Source organism: Leptopilina heterotoma, unplaced genomic scaffold, assembly GCF_015476425.1.
Source record: "Leptopilina heterotoma isolate Lh14 unplaced genomic scaffold, ASM1547642v1 Lhet_183, whole genome shotgun sequence".
Lineage (NCBI taxonomy): Eukaryota > Metazoa > Arthropoda > Insecta > Hymenoptera > Figitidae > Leptopilina > Leptopilina heterotoma.
In genome coordinates, this window is record NW_025110901.1 from 2,331,287 (window position 1) to 2,357,961 (window position 26,675).

The 26,675-nt window shown below is 19.0% G+C and overlaps 2 protein-coding genes across 7 annotated transcripts; one reads left to right on the plus strand and one right to left on the minus strand.

The window, feature by feature from the left end:
- Positions 1-372: 372 nt before the first annotated feature.
- On the plus strand, positions 373-5,519 carry LOC122500329. Its single transcript, XM_043609214.1, has 4 exons — positions 373-695; positions 826-915; positions 2,234-2,326; positions 5,105-5,519. The coding sequence occupies exons 1-4, from the start codon at positions 605-607 to the stop codon at positions 5,332-5,334; spliced, it is 504 nt and encodes a 167-aa protein (XP_043465149.1). The 5' UTR covers positions 373-604; the 3' UTR covers positions 5,335-5,519.
- A 3,224-nt stretch (positions 5,520-8,743) lies between these two features.
- LOC122500339 (annexin B9-like) lies at positions 8,744-25,779 on the minus strand. Of its 6 annotated transcripts, none has more exons than XM_043609229.1 (7): positions 25,641-25,779; positions 22,931-22,987; positions 18,390-18,774; positions 14,723-14,802; positions 14,114-14,360; positions 13,278-13,459; positions 8,744-8,935 (listed from the first exon to the last, which is right to left on the minus strand). In XM_043609229.1, the coding sequence occupies exons 2-7, from the start codon at positions 22,958-22,960 to the stop codon at positions 8,885-8,887; spliced, it is 975 nt and encodes a 324-aa protein (XP_043465164.1). In that variant the 5' UTR covers positions 22,961-22,987; positions 25,641-25,779; the 3' UTR covers positions 8,744-8,884. The 6 variants fall into 6 exon arrangements, with proteins under 6 accessions (XP_043465164.1, XP_043465163.1, XP_043465166.1 ...); XM_043609228.1 differs by lacking the exon at positions 8,744-8,935 and adding an exon at positions 8,963-9,204; XM_043609231.1 differs by lacking the exon at positions 8,744-8,935 and adding an exon at positions 9,861-10,250 and having other exon boundaries at positions 18,390-18,771.
- Positions 25,780-26,675: the final 896 nt, after the last annotated feature.

A 26,675-nucleotide genomic window follows, 5' to 3' on the forward strand; every position in this document is an offset into this window, starting at 1 on the left:
ATTGTATTATTTGTTTTCTTTTATTAACAAAATTTAATTATTTATCTTCAATAGATTCTACAATTTTTAAATAAATGTTAACAAGAATTTTTTTTACATTTTGAAAATAATTGAATTTCTAGAAAGAATTTTAATATTTATTAAGATAGTTGAATTCTTTTAAGAATTGGGTTAAAATTTTAACTTAATTTGAAAAATTCTTTTACTTTCTAAATGTTATTTGTAAAATTAATATTTTTAAAAACATAAAGTTGAAGAAAAAAAGAAAACGAGTCGTTAATTTTTTTTTTTTTGCCTTTGTTGTGGCTATAGGGGCGACAATAAACTGCTTTTTCCATAGTTTGATATTATATATGATTCATGTCTTTTCAAACACTCGGTCACAAGTTGGGCATTGTATCGTCCTATCGTCTGAAAACATCAGTCCAACAAGTGCGCTTGTCAGTGAAAGGTGATTGTATTTTACGAGAAAGAGAAATTGAAAAATTAAGCGCGAATAAATTTATTCGAAATAGTATAGGAAAATTATTAAATTAAAAAGTAAAAAATTAGTTAATAATTTAAATTTACTGAATTAAAATTCGAGGATTTTCATTATTTAATCATGTGGATGCGACTGTTTTTTTTATGTTCTGTTACAATCATTTTTGTAATACACGAAACTTGGGCCTTAGAAACCAACAATGATCACAATGGTAGGAAGATAATTTTTTTTAAATTCCTATTATCTGAAATTTATTATGTATATTGTTAGTTTGTTTTTTTGTTGTTTTTTTGTTTTTTTATTTTTTTGTTTTTTTGCTTCTAATTAATTGTCTTTTGCAGAAACAAATCTATCTGGATGTCGGTGTGCACATTACGATTGTGGATGCTGCAGTCACATTGAAGTGGATTTTATTAAACTGAATGGAACACGTAAGATTTAATATTATAATATATTTTAAATTATAAAAAGAACTTTCCACTTATTTACATATATTCCAGCAAAAAATTTTTTATTTCTTAATATCAAATTCAATTATTCTTGAATAATTCCATATTCAAAATTTAAAAAAATCACTTTTACCAATTAATTAATTATTATTATTTAATATTTTCAAAAATTTTAATAAAATTCTTTTCAAGAATTATTCAATTATTTTTATATATTAAAAAAAAGAAAATTCTCTTCAGGAATTTTAATTATTTTCATTACAATTTTTTTCAGAATTTCACGAAAGAATTAAATTATATTCACAAGTAATTAAATTCTCCATCTGAATTTAATTACATTTCGAATAAAATTTTATCAAAATTTTTCTAAAGAATTCAATTATTTTCATAACTATAATAAAATTCTTTGCAAAACATTTTTAAATATAGCAGTTTCTCGAAGGAATTCAATTATAAATTCATCACTGAAATTCAATTATTTTTCAAAAATTTTAATAAAATGTAATTATTTAATTTAAAAATTTAATTATTTTCTCAAATAATAAAATTCTTGACAAAAATTACAATATTTTCATAAATAATACAATTCTTCGAAATCTTTGCAAGAATTCAATTATTATTCTCATAAATAATAAAATTCTCTGTATGAATTCAATTATTTTTAATACAATTCGAATAGAATTTATCGAGAGAATTCAATTATTTTCATAAGTAATAAACTTCATCGCAAAAATTAAATGATTTTTTAAATAAAATTTCATTAAAAAACTATCAATTATTTTCAAAAATTTTTTTTTAAATTCTTTGCAAAAATAAAATTATTTTACAAGATTTTAATTTATTTTTTCGTAATTCTTTGCAAGAATTCAAATATTTTTATAAATAATAAAACTTCTTGACAATAATTAAATATTTAGTAAATTCTTCCACAGTTATTTAATAAATTAATTTTTTCGATTTTTGGAAGACGTATATAAAAGGTAAAAGAAAAACACTCTTTTACACTCTTTAAACGTCGTCTATTTTATAAAAAAGTAAAAGAGTGTTTTTCTTTTACCTTTTATATACGTCTTCCAAAAATCGAAAAAATTAATTTATTCTTGACAATAATTTAATTACTGTCACAAATAATAAAATTCTCCTCAAGAATTCAATACTATATAAATAATAAAATTCTTCGAAAAAATTCAATTATTTTCCATATACAAATTTTAATAATTCTGTAAAGCAAAGATAAGTATGTTCTAATATTTATTTTGATACTGAAATTTTTTTTTAACGAAAATACTTTCCTTTTCAGTTTGTTCCGACATGAAATACCTGACAGACGATATAGGAGTGTCTCTAACAGTTGTTTACAACAATATAACTTTTTACAATGAAACCATATCAGGTATGTTGAATATTTTTTTCCATTTCATCATTACTATAAAGTAATTTTCTATATTTATATTGAAAAAATGTAATAAAACGTTCCTAAGAAAAATAAATAATTTTTGAACGTTCAAATGAAGGAAATATTGCAAATATTCAATTATCTCTAAAAGTAATTAAATTCTTCGCAAAACTACAATTATGCTCAAAATTTTTTAAAAATTCGCGTCAAATTTTCAATTATCTTTATAAACAATAAAATTTTTCTCCGAAATTCAATTATTTTCAAAAATTTTAATAAAATTTTTGGCAAAGATTCAATTCTTTTTAAAAATTTCCTCAATTCAATGATTTTCAATATCTACTATTTTAATAAAATTTTCCAAAAGAATTCAATTATTTAAAAAAATTTTAATAAAATTCTTTGCAAACATTTAAATAATAACAATTTTACAGGAATTTCATTATTTACAATTTTTTTATAAATTTTTTCGCAATAATTCAATTATTTTCATAAATAATAAAATTTTTTGCAGGGATTCAATTATTTTCGTAAATAATAAAATTCTGTTTAGTAATTCAATTATTTTCTTAATTAATAATTTACTCATCGCAAAGTTTCAAATATTTTTAATCAAATTTTTAGAAAATTTAATTATTCTTAAAAGTTTTATTGAAATTCGTCGAAAAAATTAAATTATTAAAAATTTTTTGATAAAATTTTTTAAGAATAATTAAATTTTCTAAAAATTTAAATATTCAATAAATTCATTATTTTGGTATTTAAATAATTGAATTTTCGTTGATTTTTTTAATAAAAATTGATTTAAAAATAGATTTTAGTTAAAATTTTGGATAATAATTGAATATTAGAAGCATTATGGCGTAAATTTGGAGAAATAATTGATTTTTGAAAAGGTTTCAATTTAAAATATTTGGAATTTTTCTTTCCTTTAATTAAAAATTCTAAAAAACTTTTTTTTTTTAAAAAGTTCAATTGAAATTTTTTCAAAAATTATTTTAACTTTTTATTTTCTAATATAATATTCAATTAAAAAATTTCCGAATAATAATTTGAAAATTCTCAAAGAACTTTTCCAAAAATTATTAAAAATAATTGATTTATAGAAGAATTTTTTATGAAAACACTTAAAAAATTTAATTAATGAAAATTTGACAGAAATAAATAATAAAATTCTATATAGGAATTCAGTTATTTGCATTGCAGAAGTTCAATTATTTATAACACAATTTTAATCGAATTCCTGGAAAAATTATTCTTAAAAATTATTTAAATTATTTTTAAAAAATTTTAGTAAAATTCTTCGCAAACATTTCATTATTTTCATAAATAATAAAATTCTATTTAAGAATTCAATTATTTTCATAATTAATAAAACTCATTGCTAACATTAAATTATTTTTAATACAATTTTAATCGAATTCCTCAAAAAATGTAATTAATTTTTAAAATTTTATTTAAATTCGTCAAAATATTTAAACTATTTAAAAAATTTTTTTTAAAACTCTTCATGAGAATTCAATTTTAAGAAATTTTTCTTAAAATTAATAAAATTCTTCGCAGAAATTCAAAAATTTTTAAAAATTCTTGTCAAATATTTCAATTATTTTCAAAAATTTTCCTCAATTCAATGATTTTTAACATCTACTATTTTAATAAAATTTTCCTAAAGAATTCAATTATTTAAAAAAATTTGTTTTGATTAATATAATATTATTATTATTATTCTTAAAATTTTATGGAAATTTGCCAAAAGCATTCAATTATTTAAAAATTTGTTGATAAAATTCTTTATGAGAATTCAATTTTAAGAAACATTTAATTATTCAATAAATTAATTATTTTTGTATTTAAATAATTCAATTGTCTTTTTATTTTCTAATAAAAGGGAATTTTAGTTAAAATTTAAGATAATATTAAAAGCGTAAAAACGTGAATTTTTAGAAGTAATTTAATTTTGAAAAGATTTCAAATTAAAGTCTTTGAAAATTTGAATTTTTTACACTTTTAACAAACAATTCTGGAAAATTAATTTTTTTAAAAAAGTTTATTTGAATTTTTTATTTTCTAATATTTTAATTGAAGAATTTCCAAATAATCGAAATTTCGTAAAATTGAGTTGTAAACAAATGGATTTAAAAATTCTCAAAAAGAACTTTTTTAAAAATTACCTATTAAAAATAATTAATTTAAACTTTATAAATAAGAATTTTAGTTAAAAATTCTAGAAAATAATAATAATCGAATTGAAATGATGAAAATAATTTTGTAGAAGTTACAGTAACAATATTTTTATAATATATAAAATAATGATTTTATCACTCTGTCATATTTAATTATAAAAAGTATTATTTTTCCAAGTATTAATAAATTTTTTAATATCTTAATTTTTCTATAGAAAAATAATAAATGTTTAAATATTTATTTAAAAAAAGAATTTAAACAAAATTAAATTTTTGTGTCAACCCAATATTGAAATTTCATAAATATTCTTGATATTTTATTTTCACATAAGTTTTTTTAAACTTTAGTATTATTTTTTATATAAAAAATTCGCTTTTGTCGAATTTACTCTCCAAATTATTAAATTCTTTTAAAAAATTTAATATTTATTTCCTCTCCATTTATTATTTGGTGACTTTTAATAAAATTGATAAGATTGGTTGAAAATTTGAGAATTTTGATATTATCTTATTGATATAATAAGAGTAGTGTTACACGAATTGTATATCTAAAAAATGAAATTTAATACAACACACATGTTTCGTCTTTCAGTGAGAAATCCGCCAATGATTTGTCCTATCATCGTGGAAGAATTACATGTCGAGGCTTGTATTCGCTTTTACGATATGGATTTTGATAGACACCATTTTAATGGATGTGCTGAAGTTGATATTTCATTATTCAGAGCATTACCCTTAATAAGAAGAGATCTCGGATGCTTTCACATGGGTCATCAAAATTCAACAACAAATTCCATACCATATTCTGTGATAATGGTATAAAATAATATAAAAAAAGGTGATAAAACCATTTTATTTTTTCAAGTATTAATAAATTTTTAATATTTTCTGTTTTTTATTTCCATGACATTTTATACAAAGACAGATATGTTTAACACTAAAAAAATGTACTTTATTAAAATTGTAAGTTTTTATCTTATTGTGATATAAACGAATGATTAATTTAATTTTTTTCTTTTTTATTTACCTGTTATGCTTTTTAAAGAAATTAATATAATAAGACCTCTGGTATTATTCTTTCGACTCTTCACTTATTTTTTATTTCTTTTATTTATTAATTTTAAATATTAAAAATTTTAATTTTAATGCTGAAAATTTAATTTTTGAAATTTATAAGTAAACAATTTTTATTTATTATATTTATTGATTTTGAATATTTAAAATTTTAATTTTAATGTTGAAAAACAAATTTTCAAAATTTATAAGTAAAAAATTTTTAAATAATTGAAATTTTGTAAAAAAATTTATTTATTTTTTTTATTAATTTTGAATATTTTAAATTTTAATTTTAATATTGGAAATTAAATTTTCGAAATTTATAAGTAAAAAATTTTTAAATAATTGAAATTTTGTAATATTGACAATAGTTGATTTTTTTCAATTACAATTTGCTACTATTTTGATACATTTTTCAAATTTCTGACTCTAAAATCTGCTTTTTGCATTTTTTTTCATAAATTACATTAGTTTAAATCCGCTAATAATTATTATTCAATTTATTGTTTACTTTTGTATTTAGATAATTGAATTCTCGTAGAATTTTCTAACAAAAATCGATTTAAAACTGAATTTTAGTTAAAGTTTTAGATAATAATTGAATATAAAAAGTATTATAGCTTGAATTTTCAGAAATAATTGAATTTTAAAAAGGTTTCAATAATTAAAATCTTTGAAAATCTGAATTTTTTATACTTTTAACTAACAATTCTATAGAATTAATTTTTTTGGGAAAGAATATTGAAGAATTTTAGTTAAAAACACTAAAAAAATTGAATTTTGGAAAAATTAATGATTGCAGAAATTCAATTATAATCAAAACTAATAAAATTCTTCACAGAAATTTAACTATGAAAAAAAAATTTTTAATTCTCTCGTCTAATTTCAATTATCTTTAAAAATAATAAAATTCGTCTCCAAAATTAAATTATTTTCAAAGATGTTATGTAATAAAATTCTTGTCAAGGTTTCAATTATTTTTAAAAATTTTTCTCAATTCAATGATTTTCAATATCTACTATTTTAATAAAATTTTCTAAAAAAAATTCAATTATTTAAACAAAATTTTAATAAAATTATTTGCATACATTTAATTATTTTCATAAATCATAAAATTCTATAGGTATTTAAGAATTCAATTATTTTCATAAATAATAAAATTCATCGCAGAATTTCAATTATTTTGAATACAATTTTAATCAAATTTCTTTTTGGTTAGAATTCAATTATTTTTCCAAATAACGAAATTTTTTTGCTAAAATTCAATTATTTCCATTATCTACCATTTTACTAAAATTTCACAAAAGAATTCAATTATTTAAAAAGAATTTTAATAAAATTCTTTACAAAAACTCGGATTATTTTCATAAATAATAACATTTTCACAGATTTCCAATTATTTAAAATACAATTTTCATTAAATTTTTTCAAAATTTCAAATAAATTCACTCAAAAAATGCAATTATTTTTTAAAATTTTGATAAAATAAAAAAAGTTTTTTTTTAAATTTAAAATAAATTCACTCAAAAATGCAAGTATTTAAAAAAATTAGTTTTTCAATTATTTTTTTTAATTTTTGATAAAATACTATATAGAAATTAAATTTTAAGAAATAATCAATTATTTCATTCAATTATTATTTATTTTTGTATTTAAATTATTTAATTCTCCTAGAACTTTCTAACAAGAATTCAATTAAAAATGAATTTAAAAAAAAAAAATTTTAGTTATAAAATGAATATTAGAAGCGTTATAAAATGAATTTCTAGAAATAATTAAATTTCAAAAGATTTTTATATAGGTCTTTGAAGATTTTGATTTTTGTAAAACTGTAATAATATTTTAAAATATTTAACATAAAAAATTAATTATTTATTTATTATTTTCCAAAAGTCAGGGAAGTACTGAATTCAATATTTTTCTTAATTCGTTAGAAAGTATTTTGAAAAAATTCAATTATATTTCTAAATAGTAAAATTCTTTCCAAACATAAATTCAATTATTTTTAACACAATTTGAATAAAATTACATAAAAGAATTAAATTTTTTTTAATTTTTAATAATATTTTTTGAAAAAATTCAATTATTTTCTAAAATTTTAATAAATCCTTCGAAACAATACAATTATATTTATAAATAGTAAAATTCATTGCAAAAATTCAATTATTTTTAAAAAAAATTTCCCGAAAGAATTCTGTTTCTCTTAATTCGTTATAAAATTTTTCAAAAGAATTCAGTTATTTTTTAAAATTTTAATAAAATTCAATAATTAAATGTTCTATTTCAATTATTTTAAAAACTTGAAAAAAAATTGTTCATGAAATTCAATTATTTTCAAAATTTTTAATTAAAATTATTATAGAAACTCCATTATTCATAAAAAAAATTCAAAGAAATTCTCCAAAAAGAATTTAATTAGAATTTTCAAAATTTTCAACAAAAATCTTTATGAGAATTCAATTTTCCTAAATAATAAAATTCTTCGAAGAAATTCAATATTATTCTCAGATTTAAAAAAAAATTCTTTGCAAGAATTTAATGCTTTGCAATAGGTATGTAGGTACATTAATTTTAAAATTGAATATATTTGACAAGAATAATTATTTAGAAAGTTAGGAAACAAAAAAAGCAAACAACAACTAACCGGAATACAACGATTATTAATACCTATAGATTTTTGAAAATTCGAATGTCTACACAAAAAATAAAAATTGCGTTACAATTTTCTTTAATTATCTAATTCTATGGAATTATTATTAAAAAAATTTTAGAGATAACAATCATCTTCGAAATATTTAATTTTTTCTAAATAGCAAATACAAAAAATATTATTCAATTCTTTAAAATTTTGATGAAAAAGCTTCAAATTAAATTAAATTTACAAAAATTATATTGCAGGATTTAGAAAAAAACTAAATTGTTTTGTGACTTAAGCAATTTTTTTGGCGCCTTAAAGTCGATTCGATGCTTGTTATATATAATTATTAAATTACAATTAAAACAGTTAAAAAAAATTTTTCGTCAAATATTTCTTTTCCGTCGAAGAATCCAAATGGTATTTTTGATTAAAAATAATAATTAATAATAATTTAATTATTATTTAATAATAATTGAAAATAATAATTTTCTTAAATATAATAAGAATAGGTAGACAAATAACTAACAAAGCAATCAATTTAATTATAATTTTTTTATTAGTTTCGAAGAAAGGAAAAAAAGTATAAAAAGATAAAATTCAGGTAACTCCTTAATTGAGATTGAGTTTAAATGCAACATATAATTTTTTTTTTAAATATAAAATATTGAAATAAGTATTTTAATTCAGCATTGAAATCAGAAGTTTTTTTCTTCCTCCTTCGCAATCACTCTGTAAAAATAATAAGAGATTCTCGAATACATTTTTATAATTTGATTTATATTATAATTTACACATTTATAATGTTTATGTATGTAACGACGTGTGGACAAAAATAGATCATACAATAATTAAATGAAGTGCACTGAGTGTTAAAAATTATGTGATAAATAATCCAATGGTGGTTAATCTCATTGTGAGAGAAGAGAAACGTATTTTTTTTTTTTAAATTAATTCAAAAGCGCAGTCAGGAGCCTTTTCATATCGGCACTGCAATCGCTCTGGAAACGCAAAACAATGCGAGAATTTATTAGCGCCTTGAATTTTCATTAATAAAAATGCAGATATAGAATTTTATTTTCACGTTTTAAAAAAGGCAAATAAACAAAAAATTGTCTTTTTTATAATTTGCTTATTTTTAACGTATAAATTAATTATTAAAGAATTTTCGCCTAATATTTTAATCGACCATTTAATATCATGGTTTTAGAAAAAAATATTCATGCCCATGCTCAAATTTTAATAACAATAATATTTTAATAAACATAAAAAGCTGTTTTGTTATTCGCTGTATGAAAAATTATCTGAAATAAAATTAATAAAGAACAGTCAAGAAATCTTAATTAATTAATTATAATTAATTATAATAATATTATTATAAAATTATAATTAAAATATTATAATAAATTATAATTAATTATAAAATCGTAATTAATTTCGAATTAAAAAAATTCAATTCAAAGTCAAGAAATCTTAATTAATTAATTTAATTTAATTAATTAATTTAAAATCGTAATTAATTTCGAATTAAATAAAATAATAGAAAATAAGAATAGGAATTAAATAAAATAGTAAGAAAGAAGTAAGGAATAAAGAAAGTAACGAAAAATAAAATATTCAGAGAAAAGTATAAAAAATTTAAGAAAAAACGAACTGATATGTTAAAAATGTATTTTTATTTTCAGAACATTATTAATTTTTAATAAACGGCAAAAAAATTTTGCATAAACATCTTTGGTTACACAGTGTGATAAAAACTTGATAATTGAAAAATTTTAATATTCCACACATAATGATAGATAAATATGTTTGATTTTAAATAATCGAATTAAACTGCGACATTTTAATAAATAATATTTGAAAAACAAATTTTTTCTTTTGTATTATTCTAAAGTTCGCAATAATACGTACGTTTTAACTTTTAATTATTTTAATACAATATATAATTTATCTCACGAGTTAATGAGTGAAACAATGGAATTATAATTAAATTAATTCAGTTGGTCAGAGCAAGTAAAAGTTTCCTGTAGTCTCCCGAACAGTCGCCCTGAAATTGAGTCACGGTTTAAAGAAAATTTAGAATGTCAAATGAAAGTTAAGGATGGATTATTATTAATATTATTATTTTTATTATTTTTATTATTATTAATATTATTATTTTTATTATTATTATTTTTATTATTGTTGTTATTTTATTGTTATTTTCATTAGGTATTATTAATATTATTATCGTCATTATTGTTATTATTAAAAGCGAAATTTATAAGATTAATATACGCAGTGTGTGATTGTTACTAACAAATGAAAGAGTTTATAATAATTATTATATTAATATAATTGAATTTTGACCCTCCAGGGTTGCCACAAGTCAAGGAAATCAAGGAATTCAGGAAAAAGTCAGAGAAAATAAAATTGGTTAAAGAAATCGGGGAATTTTACCAAAAGTATTAGAAAGATATCTAATTTCTAAAGAATTACTACAAAAATATTTGGCTTTTGGTGTTCAAAAAAAAAAAAATTATTAAAAAATATTAAAATAATATAAAATATTTTTCAAAAACTTAAAAACCTTAAATTTTTTGTTCTCTTCAAAACATTTGAATGACAGTGAAATTTAAAATAATTCCTTCATTGTTTTTCTATTTCTGCGTAAATAATTAAATTTGTTAGAGAATTTCACTACAGATTTTTAAGAAATTTCAAATTTTCCAAAAATTTTTATTTAATAATTTAGTTAATTTTAGAAAGATTAGAATTAGGTTTTTACAATATTTTAAAATTGATTTTCTATTTTTTAGGAATAATTGAATTTTTAAAAACAAATAATTGAAAATTCTTTAAATAATTGAAATTCTGAAAAATTAGGTTTATAAAATATTTTAAGATCAATTTTCTATTTTTAATGATAATTGAATTTTTGAAATAATTGAAATTTACTAAAATTTCTTAATTTTCTATTAAAAATAATTTAATTTGTTAAGCATTTTATTGAAATTCTGAAAAATTAGTTTTTTAAAATATTTTAAAATCGATTTTCTATTTTTTATGAATAATTTAATTTTTAAAAACAAATAATTGAAATTCTGAAAAATTAGGTTTTTAAAATATTTTAAAATCGGTTTTCTATTTTTAACAATAATTGAATTTTTAAAAACAAATTATTGAGGATTTTTTAAATAATTGAAATTCTGAAAAATTATGTTTATAAAATATTTTTAAATCAATTTTCTATTTTTGACGATAATTGAATTTTTGAAATAAATGAAATTTACTAAAATTTCTTAATTTTCTATTAAAAATAATTGAATTTACTAAGCATTTTATTAAAATTCTGAAACATTAGTTTTTTAAAATATTTTAAAATCGATTTTCTATTTTTTAGGAATAATTGAATTTTTGAAAACAAATAATTGAGAATTTTTTAAATAATTGTAATTCTGAAGAATTAGGTTTTTAAAATATTTTAAAATCGATTTTCTATTTTTAACGATAATTGAATTTTTAAAAACAAGTAATTGAGGATTTTTCAAATAATTGAAATTCAAAAAAATTATGTTTTTAAAATATTTTAAAAACGATTTTATATTTTTTAACGATGATTGAATTTTTAAAAACAAATGATTGAGAATTCTTTTTAAAAAAATTGAAATTTACAAAAATTTCTTAAATTTCTATTAAAAATAATTGAATTTGTGAAGCATTTTATTGAAATTCTTGAAAATAATCGAAGGATGTTAACTGCAGAAATGAATTTTCATTTGAAAAACAGGTAAACAACTTTGAAGTTGTAAATAAAATGTTTGCTTTTGAAAATTATTATTTTTTCAATAAATCTTTTTGAATTTTTACATCGTTTTTTTAAGGAGCAGAGAAAAACTAAAAAATTTTTTAATAAACAAACTTTTTTGGAATTGATCCAAAGGATTTATTAAAATTTCAGAAAATAATTGAATTTTTACGAAAAATATTATTAAAATTTTTTTAAAATTTGAATTCCTTTACGAAATGTTATTAAAATTGTATTAAAAATAATTGAATTTTTGCATTTAATTTTACTTTATTTATAAATAAAATTGAATTGTTTCTAAGGACCTATTAAAATTTCAGAAAATAATTGAATTTTTCAAACAAGAATAATTAAGTAGTAAATTAGTTAATAATTGAATTTTTTTAAAGTTTTGAATCTGAAATTATTCAAAAATTCATATTTTAAAATAAAGAATTTCGTAATTTGCATAATAGTAATAATAAATTGAAATTGCTAGTTAAATATATAATTGAAAATATTGAAAATTACTGAATTTAAAAAAAAAATTATAGTGTAAAAATTCTAAAGGATACTTTTTTAAAAAATATTTTAAAAGATAATTTTTTGAACCTAATTTTTATTTGAAGTTCTTTGATTATAATTTCAGTTAATTCAATATTTTTTTTATTTATTGCTTTTTAACTTTTTGCGAAATTTGATTTTCAAAATTATAATGAATTGTGCTTTAAAAAAATCAACTATTGTCAATAATATTTTATAAAATTTCAATTATTTAAAAATTCTTTACTTATAAATTCTTATAAATGTTTTTTAAAAGGATTAGAAAAAAGTCTTCTGTCTAGAAATCAGGGAAAAGTCAAAGAAAACAATAATCAAATTTTTGTGGCAACTCTGCTTACGAATAGTAAAATATTATGAAAAATTTTAGAACAGCACTTTCAATCAATTTTCGATTTTAATTTAAAAGTCGAAAAACTTATATACTTGAAATTTTAATTAATATTAATTACGAAAATAAAGGACAAAAATATATTAATGACCTTTAAATCTGGGCAAGTGAATTTATGTATTTAATAAATTAGAATTGAAACAAATAAACCAAAAAAAAAATTTGTTGTAAAATTTTGTTATAAAAACAATTTAATTAAATAAAAAAGTAATAAAAAATAAAAAAATTATTCCTTTTAATATAAATTACAAGATGAATTTTTTTTTTTGTATTTGAGCTAGTATTTAGTTTTTGTTGTTTCTAATTTTTTTTGTATTTTGTTTTTTTATAAATAAATTTTGCAGAACTATACTTACATCGATATCGGCAGCGAGAGATTGTCCATACATGTTTTGATACATTTCTTTAATGTCTCCCAAATCAATTTCGGATCTTGCTACAATTATTCGAATCAATGTTTTGTCATCGGTTCCCATACCTGACATTGATTTGTGTAATCTCTCGGCAAAATATGCAGTTTTCTCACGGGCGCATTTCACTAAAATATTGAAAATAAATATATAAAATATAATATTCTAAAATTATCGAATATAAAATTCATAGAAATATCAGTAATTATTAATTTATTAATTATATTAAATAATTAGGGTTATTCAGGGTTATTCATTCAAGTTAAAATCGTCTAGAGCTGTTTGTATGATGCTTTTCAAAAAATGCTTTAAAAAATCAAAAAACAATATTATTTGTTACTTTATTTCAATATTGAAATATTTTTAAATAACTTTCTTAAATATTTATCAATTTCTTTCATACTTAAATTTTTAATTTATTGCAAGTTGAATTTTTTTGAACACTCCACTCGTTACTTATTTGTTAAGATTTATTAATTAAACTTATTTGCATTAAATTTTTCATTTCATAACTGGACTGAAATTAATTATTTTAATAATTATACTTTTTAATAAGTAAAAAAATTATTTAAAAAAATTAAAATACTTTTGGTGTCACAAAACGCAAAATAATAATTAAATATTTTTAAATAATATATTTTCATTGCAGCATTTTTGAAAAGTATCAATGAACCTTAGGACAATTTTCGATTTTTGGAATGAATAATTCTAATTATATTAAAATTATAATGAAATTGTTATTATAATTGTAGTTTATGAATTATAAAAAAAAATTGTTTTACCAACTGCGAGGTATCCGTCCTCAAGAGAACCAGAGAATTCTCTCTTGACAGCGTCTTCCACGCTGTTTCCAGAGAGTCGTTCGTATTCTTTGAAAATTCTGCGAAGTTGAGGAAAACTTTTCGTAATCAGAATAGCATTAAAAGTGCTCTCATCAGTTCCCCATTGACCTTCTCCGGCTTCCAAAAGTCTCTGTGCATCCGTCACGGCTGCTGCCTCATCAACAGTAGAATCTTCGTTTCTGCTTGCCTGAAAAAATTAAAGAAACATTAGGAACAAGAAAATTATTAGGTAAACAAGATTAATAGTAATTAATAATAGCTAATAATAAAGAATAATAATATTAACAATATTATTATTTATTATTAGAGAAGAGATTTTTTTTCTCTTCTCTATTATAAATGACTTAAAATAAAGGAGTATTTTCACTTCATATATATTTATTTATTATTATTATTTATCGAAATAATAATAAAAAATAATTATTAAAATAGTAATAATAATAATTAATAATTAAAAAATAGTTTTATAAAATAAATAGATAAAATATTTCTTTCAATATAATATCAATAAAAAAATAAAATTATTTCTATAATTCAATTTATACTCACGCATGATAGGGAAACAAGTAATCTCTTAAAATGACCAGATGTGTCTCCTTTCAAATCATCCTCAAGATCATTATCGTACTCTACAATCAATCAATTTGTTTCGTTTAAATTACAACTTCAAAGAAAATTAAATTGATCGTTTAGCTAACGACTTAATATCAAAATTGAAAAAAATTTTCTCATTCAGTTCTAGGTTTTTGCACAAGGCAATTTTTTCTTAAGTCTTTCTAGGTACAATTTTTGGTCTTGAGAATGTAAATGTGTTATAATTTGAAAAAAATTAATTCAATAAATTTAAATTCTTTGAATGATTTTAATTCATTTTCATACGGAAAATTTATTTTTTAGGGATCACAGATTTTCACCTAGATTAACTTTTCGATCTATTTTCAAATATTTTCAACTCTATTTTGATAATTTGTCACTTTTTTCGGTTATAAATTTTAGGGTGTAATTTAAAAATTGTTGAATTTATACTGTGTAAAATACAAAAAAAAAATCAGAAATGGAGAAAAAGTTGTTAATTTAGGAAGAAATTTTTTTTTTAATATTTCTGAGCTTCAATTAATTTATGAATGACAAAATTATAGTTTTTCGACTATTCTCTTTTTATATAAATGATTCAATTTATCCAAACTTTAATTCTTCTTAATTTTTCTTCGATTTTTAATTTTCTAAATCCAAATTTTCAAGAATCTTGATTTAAATTGAAGTTAATATTTCTTGATTAAAATTTTTATCTATATCAAAATTTAAAATAATTAATTCTGATTCTAATTAATATCCACTGTAATTAAATGTCCAGAACTCAATTTATCAAAATTTTAATCCATTCAAAATATAATTTATCCAAATTTCAATTCTATTCAAATTTCAATTTTTCCCAATTTCCATTTAATTTTATTTTAATTCAAATTTTAATTGATTAACATTTCGATTTTATATTTTTATTCAAAGCTCAATTTAATTTCCAAGTGGAGAAACTTTCAGTCAGTTCCAAATTTTATTAGCCAAAAACAATTTATTATAATGGAAATTTTATTTGACTTTAAATTTTACTAATAACAATTTTAATCTTTTTCAAATATAATTAATGCAAAATATTTATTTTACCCAAATTTCAATCAATAAATTTTAAATTCTACTCAAATTTCAATAAATGAAATTTAAATTCTATTCAATTTTTAATCAATTCAAATTTTGATTGCAGTAAAAAAAAATTATTATTAGAAATTTTATTTGTTTTTTAATTTATTTCAACTAAATTTTAAATTATCTAAATTTCAATTCCTTTTAATTTTAAGGGAAGGCACCACTGGAATTTTGAGTTATTAAAATTTCCGTTGCTTTAGATGAATGTTAATTAATTATGCTCCATCATAAAAACTTTAAAAATAATTTTATTAGTTAATAATTTTTTTAATAGAACTTAATTCTCGAAAAATTAATTTGAAATTCTTCGAAATTTATTTGAACTTCTTTCATAATTTTCCATAAAAAAGCATTAAAAATAATTATTTTAATGCTTTTTTTATGATTCTGATTAATCAATTGCTTGAATTTTAAAGAATTGACATTTTTTCAAGAAAGAAAACTTCGGTAGGTTTTTTAAAACTTTTTCTAAATTTTTTTCTAAAACTTTTTCTAAAAAATATTTTCTAATTCTTTTTGTATAAAAAAAAGCAATTTCAAAAAAAAAATTTTCTAACAAGTTTTAATTTCTAAAAAAGGTTTTTCTAAAAAGTTATGATTTCTAATATTTATTTTCCTAAAAATTGTAAAATTTTATAATTTTGATGAAAGTTAGAAAATTGTGAAAAAAAATTAAGTTTAAAACATAGTAACTATTTTGCATATTTTCTGTTTCTCAAACATAATTTTGTTTACAAAATTATAAGATTGTTTTTGAAAGTATAGAAAATTTTTTATAAAATTTACTATTTCTTATCACAATTTGTTGACAAAATTCTGTTCTTCTTTGAAAAAAAAAATATTAATTTGCATCATTTTTGTACCATAATATCCAAAATTAATTTATTTAAAAAACATTTAAATATTTTTAGGAAACAATTCCCTATAATTTCTATTTGTTAATTACGATTTTTGACTAGATTATTTAAAAATTTTGTTAAAAAATTTGCATAGTTTCTATCTTTTATTATAATTTTTTAACGAAATCTCAACCTATTTTTTTTTTTTTTTAAAGAATTACTAAATTTTCGTAAATTTTATTTTTTAATAATCGTCATTACAAAAATTGAATATTTTTAGAAAAAAAACTGAAAATTACCTTTATTAGAAAAATAAATTTTTATAAAATGACCTTTATTAAAAGAAAAAAAAAATTAGAAAGTCACCTTCATTAGGAAAAAGTTTCTTAGAAATTCACCTTTATTAGAAAAAGAATTTTTAGATAATAAAAAATAAAAAATACGTTTCAAAAAAACTACTTCAACCGAAAATTTCTATAGAATTAAAACTGCATTTTTATTATTTTGAATGTGAAATTTTTTTGTTACTTATTTCCGGAAAACAATTAATCGTTTCGTCTATTTTTAAGTAAAAAAAAAAAAACTGTGATCCCTTGTAATTTAAATAAAATGAATCATCAAAATTTGGAGAAAAAAGATGCAAGCGACAAGTGACGCATTCAGCTCTGATGCGTTTAATAACATGATGGGTGTGCTTAGGAATTCCGAAGGTTAACACTGACGACGATAATTGACTCATAGAACTTGTACAGAGTACGAAGGAATCTCGCTTCATTATACTCTTTCATCCTCCAAGGTTATTAACGCCTATATATCCCCAAGGACACAATTTAATAAAAATCATAGAGTTTTACAAAAAAAAAATAATAATAATTTTATTCATTTTCGATCGAAATACAAAACGGAATATTCGATTTTCATGTGAAACTAAATATCAACTTGAATCATTATGAACATCAACAGGAAACTTATTAACAAGTAACAATTTCCATTTCACTGCTTTTTTAATTTCGACTTTTTGGTAAATAAAAAAGGTAAATAAAAAATCTATTCTCTAAATTTGAATTAGTAAAAATATTTAGATACTTATTTTTTTACAATTAATTACAATTTTTTTTTTAAATTTATTCAAAAGTTAAATAATTCATATAGATTTTCGCCTTTTATATTTTTATATAAATGATTCAATTTATCTTAATTTTTCATCGACTTAAAATTACTTTAGTCCAAATTTTCATGAATCTTGAGTTATTTTTTGATTAAAATTTTCATTTATCGAAATTTAAATTTATTCTGATTCTAATTAATCTTTACTACAATTAAATATCCAAAATTCAATTTATAAAAATTTTAATCCATTGAAAATATAATTTATCCAAATTTTAATTTACAGAGAATTTAGCGTCGACGTTAAGGGACAAAAAAATTTCTTTCTACAAAACCAAAAAAAATTAGATAATATTTTCAAGGATTTTTAGTTAAATCGTTAAATGGAAAATAATTTTAGTTCCATTTAACGAAATGAATGAAATAAAAATGAAAATATTGAAAATAAAAACGAAGTGAATGAAAGCAGTAAAATTAGTGCCACTTTTTAGCACAAAGACTCAAAAATTATTACTATTGCCTGATTAATAAAAGTTTGTAAAAAAAGGGGGAGGAGAATCAAAACTTACTTTCTTTATAGACGGCAGATATTGTTTTGATACCATAATTACTGAGGGAGGCAAGAACTTCAATAATTGCATTCTCGTCGGTTCCCATTCCGGAAATTGCATCGTGTAATTCACGGGCATAAAATTCTGGCAGTGGCGTCATCAGGCTGATAATAGCATTTTCGAAATTTCCCCCAAGCTCTGACTTCAATTCGGATATAAGGTCCTTGCCGTACATGGTCTTGAATTTATCGGCAATTTCGAGACGCTGGACAATTCCTCGTCGCGCCAAAACATCAATAATTGTCCTCTCGTCAGTTCCAAAGCCTTTCATTGCACCACGCAATAAAGCTGCATCTTCCTCTGCGTCAAATGGATCGGCGGGATAAACAGTTGGTGTGCACTGCTTAAACGAAACGAACAATTAAATACCATTCAAATTATCATTATTAATTATTATTATTATTTTAATTAAATGAATTTTATTTTTCAATTTTAATTTCGTTTTGTAACAAAAATTATTATTAGATTATTATAATTATAATCATTAGTTGGAAGGAAAAAAGAATGTTTCTAAATTATTTTCAATAAAATTTTAAAAACATTTCTCGAAAAGAATTTTCCTCTCACAAGAATTGAATTATTTTTATAAATATAGTAAAATTCTTTATAGGAATTCAATTATTTTCAAAACAATTTTAATTTAATTTCTCGGAAGAATTAAAATATTTCCATAAAATTCAATTATTTCCAAAAAAATTTAATAATATCTTCAAAACAATTCAACTACTATTATAAATACTAAAATTCTTTGCAGGAATTAAATTATTTTTAATCCAATTTAAATAAAATTACACTAATGAATTTAATTATTCTCAAAAATTCCATAAAATTCAATTTCAAGAAGAATTTTAAATTCTCTAAAAATAATTCAATTATTCTCAAAATATTTTTAAAAATTCTATGTGAAAATTAAATTACTTTCAATGCAATTTTTTAAAATATTCGTCAAAAAAAAAAATTGAAAGAGTTTAATTTATTTTAAAATATTTCTATAAAATTCTTCAAAATAATTCAATTAATTCCTAAAATTTTAATAAATTTTTCGAAACATTTAAATTATTTTTATACATAGTAAAATTCTTTAGAACAAATTCAATTATTTTCAATACAATTTTTAAAAAAATTCTCGAAAGAATACAATTATTCTTAAAAATATTAATCAAATTCGATTATTTGTAAGAGTTTTAATATAAATTTAATTATTTTCAACAATTTTAATGCAATTCTTTTCAAAGAATTATTATTTTCAAATTTTTTTATAAAATTCCTTCAAAAGTTCAATTATTTTCAAAAATTCAGATAAAATTCTTCGAAACAATATTCAATTATTTTTTAAAAATAAAAAAATTCTATACAAGAATTCAATTATTTTTATAAATAAGAAAAATCTTTGCAAGAATTAAAATATTTTCATAAATAATAAAATGTTTCAGAGGAATTCAATTATTTAAAATATAATTTTAATAAAATTTTTAGAAGGAATACAATTATTTTTATAAATATTATTTAAATTCAATTATTTTCAAGAGTTTTTAATAAAAATTCAATTATTTTCAACAATTCTGATATAAAATTCTTCGAAACAATTCAATTATTTTTATGAATTGTCAAATTCTTGGCAAGAATTCAATTATTTTTGCAAATAATAAAATTCTTTTGAGAAATAAAATTATTTTCAATACAATTTTCATCAAATTTCTAGGAAAAAATACAATTGTGTTCAAGATAATTTAAATATAATTTCCCTAACAGGTTTAATTATTTTTAAAAATTGTAATAAAATTTTGCTAAACAATTCAATTCTTCTCAAAAGTTTTTAATAAAATTCTTTGTAAATTTCAATTATTTTCAAAATTTTCAATTAAAATTATTCAAAAAAATTGGATTATTTTTACGAAATTTTATGAAATTCTTTGAAAAAATGTAATTATTTACAAAAACTATAATAAAATTGATTAAAGGAATTATATTTTCTATGAATAATTTTAATATTATAATTTAATAGGAAAATCGTTAAAATTGCAATTAATACTAAACACGATTTTTTAAAGACTTAAAAGAAATTCTTCTTTAAAATCAATTATTTTCAAAAGTTTCAGTAAAAATTATTAAAAAAGAACCTTTTTACTTCCAAGAAAATTGAAATAAATTCTTCAAAACAATTCAATTACTTTAAAGAGTTTTAATAAAAATCTTTAAAAGAATTAAATTATTTTCAATACAATTTTAATTACATTTTCTCGAAAGAATTCGATCATTGAAAAAAATGTTGATAAAATTCTTAAAATGAATTCAATTATTTTCAAATTTTTTTTCTAAATACTTTACAAGAATTCAATGATTTTAAGAATATCGACAATTTAATTATTTCTGAAAATAATTGAATTCTTGAATAGAATTTTATTAAAATTCTTGTAAATAAATAATTCTCGACGAAAAAATTTATTATTTCTACAAATAATTTAATTTTTGCAAAATTTTAAAAAATAAGTGAATTTTGGAGAAGAATTTTATAAAAATTGTATTTAAAATAATTGAATTCTGCAGTGAAAAATTTACTGTTTATTGATATTATTGAATTCTTTCGAAGAATTTAAAAAAAATTTGTTTAAAAATAATTTAATTTTCTCTGGAATACAATGATTATTAATATAAATTGTTATTATTATTAAATTGAGTAATTAAATTCTAATTTTGAATTTTTATTTCATTCTATAAAAAAATGTTTAATGCTACAAATTATGGTGTTGAACGAACTTAATTCCAGGTCTCAGATCGATTTTAAGGCGCGAAATAGTAACTTTAGTCGATTGATAATAGAAAAAAAATAGAAAAAGTCGTTTACTCTATTCATTGTTGTCACAAAAAATTTAATTTTGTATTTTCCTGAAATTTCACTAATTAATTATAATTTTTTTTTTTTTTATTATTTAAAACTTCCATAATTATAGTTAAATAAACATTCAAATCCTTATAATTTATTTTTCCACAGGAATTAAAATTTAAAAAATATTTATAATTTCAAATTGAAATTTAATTAGGTATTTCTAAGTTACAACGATGACCTTTCCAAAATTTAATTATTTTCTGGAATTTTTAACTAAAATTTTTCTCTTAAAAATTATTTTTAATAATTTTTCGAAAGTTCTTCAAAAATTTCATTATTCACATACAATAAGAGACCGAAAATAGTAGAAATAACTGATTTTTGGTAAGTTATAATAAAAAAGTTCGGAAAATTAGCAAAAAATTTTTTTGAATAACTGAATTTTTTAAAAAAAATTTTAGAAAATATTAAAAAATAATCGAATTTTTTAAGAATTTCAATTAAAAATAAGAAAACACGTGATTTCTTTAAAATTTAAGTAATAAGTCTAAAAATGTTGATTTAAAAAAATTGTAATTTACTCTCAGATTTTAAAAAATAATTTTAATATAATTTTTTGAAAGCTAATTTCTACTTCAGAATTTTCTATTAAAATTTTAGAAAATTCAATTATTTTCCAAATTTGCTGTTAAAATTTTTGAAAATTCAAATATTTTCAAAATTTGCAAATAAAATTTTTGAAAATTCAATTGTTTTAAAAATTTGCAAATAAAATTTTTGAAAATTCAATTGTTTTCAAAATTTGCTAATAAAATTTTTGAAAATTCAATTATTTTCAAAATTCGCTATTAAAATTCGTCAAAATTTGATTTTTAAACATTTTAATGGAATAAAAACAAATAAATTATTTTCAATAAATTTTACAAATTTTCAATTATTCAAAAAGTTTTAAATTATACTCATTCGAAAATTCAAAAATCTTTTGGAAAAATTATTTAAAAATAACTTTTGAATGATTTGATTATATTTATTTTGTACAATGAAAAATCGAAATAATTTTCTTTTTCAAAAATAGTAGAAAAAAGTCCAAAAAGTAATAATTGAGCAAAACTTGGATTTCTACAAAAATTTTTGTTTCGTTTTGTTAAAAAAAATTCTTTAATGATATTATTATGTTTCTAATTTTTAATTTCTATTTTGTTTTCGTAAAACAATGTTTATTGCTTAAAAATTATAGTGTTCAATTAATTTACTTCTAATTTTGAATTTTTATTTCGTTTTTCGTAAAAAAAATTATTGTTAAAATTAATTTAATTCTATCTTTAACATTTATTTCGTTTTAAAAAAAAAGTTTAGTGCTTAGGTAAATTGTGTGTAATTAATTTACTTCCAATTGTGGAATTTTTATTTCGCTTTCGTAAAAGAATCCTTATTGCAAAAAATTATTGTGTCTAATTTAATTCTATTTTTAAAATTTATTTCGTTTCATAAAAAAAATAATTAAGCTTTTTGCAAAAAATTGTGTGTAATTAATTTAATTACATATTTGAATTTTTATTTACTTTTCTAAAAACCTCATAATTCAAAAATGAAAATCATTCTTTTTAATTAATTTGATTCTATTCTTCAATTTTTATTCAGTTTTGTGAGAAAAAATACTTTTTATTATTACCTGCACGTGATAGTACTGAGAAGCTGCCATTTTATTTCTCTTTCTTTCTCTTTCACTCTGAAACAATTTAATTACGGTTAATTATTGACATTGCTTTTTTTAATTAAATGAAGTAAGAAATGTAAAGTAAAGTAAAGTAAAGTGTACACGTATTGTATAAAGAGATAAAGGCTATCCTGTATAAATGTTATTTTAATTCTGAGGTCAGATAATAATTTTTCTTGAGATAAATACATTTTGATGATGAATTTTTTTTTCGTATTAAAAATTTCATTAATATTGTTAACAATCTTTTTCAATCTGCATATTAAATAAGTAGCCGGCTAAGTATTATGCCTGTTGATTCTTAAGAAATGTGAGTCACATATTCAATTGAAGAAAAGACACAACTGACTGTTCACTGACGAATTTATTTACTTCTGTTCTATTTACAGATAATTAACTAATGCTTTGAGGCATTAAAATTCACACTTTGATTAATTTTCAGAATTTTAATAATTAATTTTTGCAGAGTTTAATTAGTATTGCAAAAATTCAGTAATTAATTAACAAAGTTAGCAATTATAATTCTGGTGCTTGAAATAATAATGGTAGAATTCATACAAAAACAAAAATTGGTAAAACTAAAAAAAATAGTAGATAATAAATACAAATAAACAAAAATGCACAAATAAAAATAAATAAAAATAAATAAAAGTAAAAAATAAGTAAAAATTTAATAAGTTTATACTGTTTACTGATTATTATTTAATTAATTAATTAATATTGCAAATTATTTTGAAAAATTTTCATAAAATTTTTCGCAAGAATTCAATTATTTTGAAAACTTTAAAAAAATTCTTCGCGGAAATTCAATTATTTTGAAAAATTTTGATGAAATTCTTTATGTGAATTAAATTACTTTCAATAAAATTTAAATTAAATTCCTCAAAAAAAATTCAATTATTTTTGAAAATTTTTATGAAATCAAGCCCCCGTTAAAAATTGAAATAAATAAATAAAATTCTTCAATAGAATTTAATTATTTTCAGGAATTTGAATAAAATAATTCGGGAAAATTTTATTATTTGTAAAAATGTTAATAAAATTCTATATAAGAAAAAATAATAATAATAATAATTTGAAAAAATTAAATTATTTTCATAAATAATAAAATTTCACAAAAATTCAATTATTTGGAAAAATTTTCTTAAAATTCTTCATCAGAATTCTTCACTTATAATTTTCAATATAATTTTAATTCAATTCTTTATAAAAGAATTTTCAATTATTTTCGAAAATTCTACTAAAATTCTTAGTAAAATTTCAATTATTTTCATCACAACTAATAAAATTCTTCGCGTGAATTCAATTATTTCAGAAAATTGTAATGAAATTTCTCAAAAAAATTCAATTATTTAAAAAAAGAAATTGTTAATTATATTCTTCGCAAAAGTTCAATTATTTTCTAAACTTTTCATAAAACTCTTTACAAGAATAAAAATATTTTTAATATTCTTTTAGTTGCATTTTTTGAAGGATTCAAATTCTTTTTTTTTAATTTTTATAAAATTAAAAAAAAAAAAATTCGAAATAAATTTCTTAGCAAGAGTTCAATTATTTTTATATTTTTGCGAAGAATTCTAATTTTTTCCAGGAATCCAATTAGTTTAGAAAATTTAATAAAATTTTTTGAAAAAATTGAATTTAAAAAAAAAAATTTGAACAAAAATTTTCGAAGAAGTTCAATAATTATATTTTCAAAAATATTGATAATAATCTTTATAAGAATTGAAATTATTTTTAACACAATTTCAATTACTTTTCTCCCATAAATTTAATTATTCTGAAATATTTTGATAACATTTTTTATAAGAATTGAATTATTTTAGATTAAAAAATATAAAAGAAAAAAATAAGAAATAAAATAAAAAAAATACAATTTTTAATTCAAAACATTAAATTAGAATTTAAATAATTTTAAAATTCATTTTAAATTCAAATTTTTTATTAAAAACGAAAAATTTTCAAGTAAATTAACAAAAACGGAAACAAAAACAACTAAAACTTCAAATTGTCAACAGATTTCCGGATGTTGTACATTATTAATTAAAACTAAAATGCACAATAATAATTAATACAAAATAACTATTAATATTAATAATAATAATAATTAAAAAAAAATTGATAACAAACCAATTTTTATAACAAACAAAATTCGACTGTTGGATATATTTTAATAAACAAAAAAAAAAGAAAATAAAAGCAATTATTGCTAATTAAAAAATGTTGTACACTCAACAAGTCACACAATAACTACTGTAGTCAATTAAATTCGTTTCAAATTTAAATTAGTCCTTTTCGACAAACGTTAAAAAAACGTCAAGACGTAGAAAAAAATAAACACCAAAAATAAAAACAAAATCTCCTGAAAATGCACTTCACTTGAATTATTTCACTGATTCTACTACGAATTTTGTTTTCCTAAAAAGTTAGGAAAGCGCAAATAAAAGATGAATTAACACACGACGATAATTTTTTATCTAGATAAAACTTTTTTATACTGTTAGAGATGTGAATCTTATCAGATTGATTAGAAAAAAAGAAGAGAAGCACAAACCTACAAAACCAGAAATATATTTGTCAAATTGCCAAGACACGATTGATTGAAAATTTTAGGTGTGGCATTGATATATATATATTTACAATAATATATTACACAGTCGCTTACCGTTTGAAATTATTTTGTTTTTAGATGATTGTGGAGAACACACGTCCAGTTCGAACTCTTTTGGAGAACTGCAGCAGGCTGAGGCAGTGAGGCAGAAGTTGGTACCGGCGTTGGCCTGACCCGCAGTTGACGCTGCGCCGGTTTCTATTGGGAGCGGTAGTCGTGGCGATGACGCATCCTTTTGACACGTTGGTGGGAGAGATTCACTATAGAGAATGGAGATTACATATAGGAAAAAAAAAGACAAGAAAAAAAGTAGGATCTTCCATCATCAACTAACTCCTTGGTGGGAGTCTTTGACTAGACTTCACTTGACTTTTATTGAGGACAATTTTCAATATAGGAAGAAGAGAAAATCGATTCTTCGAAAATCCTATATTCAGACAAAAAAAAAGTAAAGTTTATTAATAAAAATTGTTATAATTTTTTGTAATTATAAAGGCGGTATTTAATTTGTAATTATAGATTGCAAAATTTTTTATTTCAAACAATTTCAATTTTTGAATCATTTTTGGTACAAAATTAAAAAAAAAATTCTTTCCTTAACTAAATAACTAAGTAAATAACGGGTTTGTCTTGTTTCTAAATAAATAAATTATTATTTACTATTTTGCAAAAAATTAAATTAAATTCTTCGACAGAATTCAATTATTTACATACATTTTTTAAATAAAATTCCTCGCAAGAATTCATTCAATTCATTTATAATTTATTTATTTATTAAAGTAATAAACGGGAGTATAATACGAATTTAATAAAAAATTTTCGAAAAAATTCAATATTATTATCTCAACAATCAACAAATTAAATATAATTTTTGAAATAAATTCAATTATTTTCAAAAATTTAAATAAAATTCTTCACAAAAAAATTAATTATTTTCAATTAACTATAATAAAATTCATCGAAAGAATTTAATTTATTTTCAATAATTTTAATAAAATTCTTCACATGATTATTTCTAAAATAGTAAATAATTATTTTTAAAAATTTTTAATAAAAATTTTCCTTATAAGAATTTAATTATTTTTAAAA

Excerpts from the sequence above, each read along its gene's own strand:
- LOC122500329 (XM_043609214.1), top strand. The coding sequence starts at position 605 with ATGTGGATGCGACTGTTTTTTTTATGTTCTGTTACAATCATTTTTGTA. Across the intron at positions 696-825 it reads AACCAACAATGATCACAATG|AAACAAATCTATCTGGATGT; the intron begins GTAGGAAGATAA and ends TGTCTTTTGCAG. Across the intron at positions 2,327-5,104 it reads TTACAATGAAACCATATCAG|TGAGAAATCCGCCAATGATT; the intron begins GTATGTTGAATA and ends TTCGTCTTTCAG.
- LOC122500339 (XM_043609229.1), bottom strand. The coding sequence starts at position 22,960 with ATGGCAGCTTCTCAGTACTATCACGTGCAG. Across the intron at positions 14,361-14,722 it reads TACTTGTTTCCCTATCATGC|GCAAGCAGAAACGAAGATTC; the intron begins GTGAGTATAAAT and ends TAATTTTTTCAG. Across the intron at positions 8,936-13,277 it reads CTCTCGCTGCCGATATCGAT|AGTGATTGCGAAGGAGGAAG; the intron begins GTAAGTATAGTT and ends TTATTTTTACAG.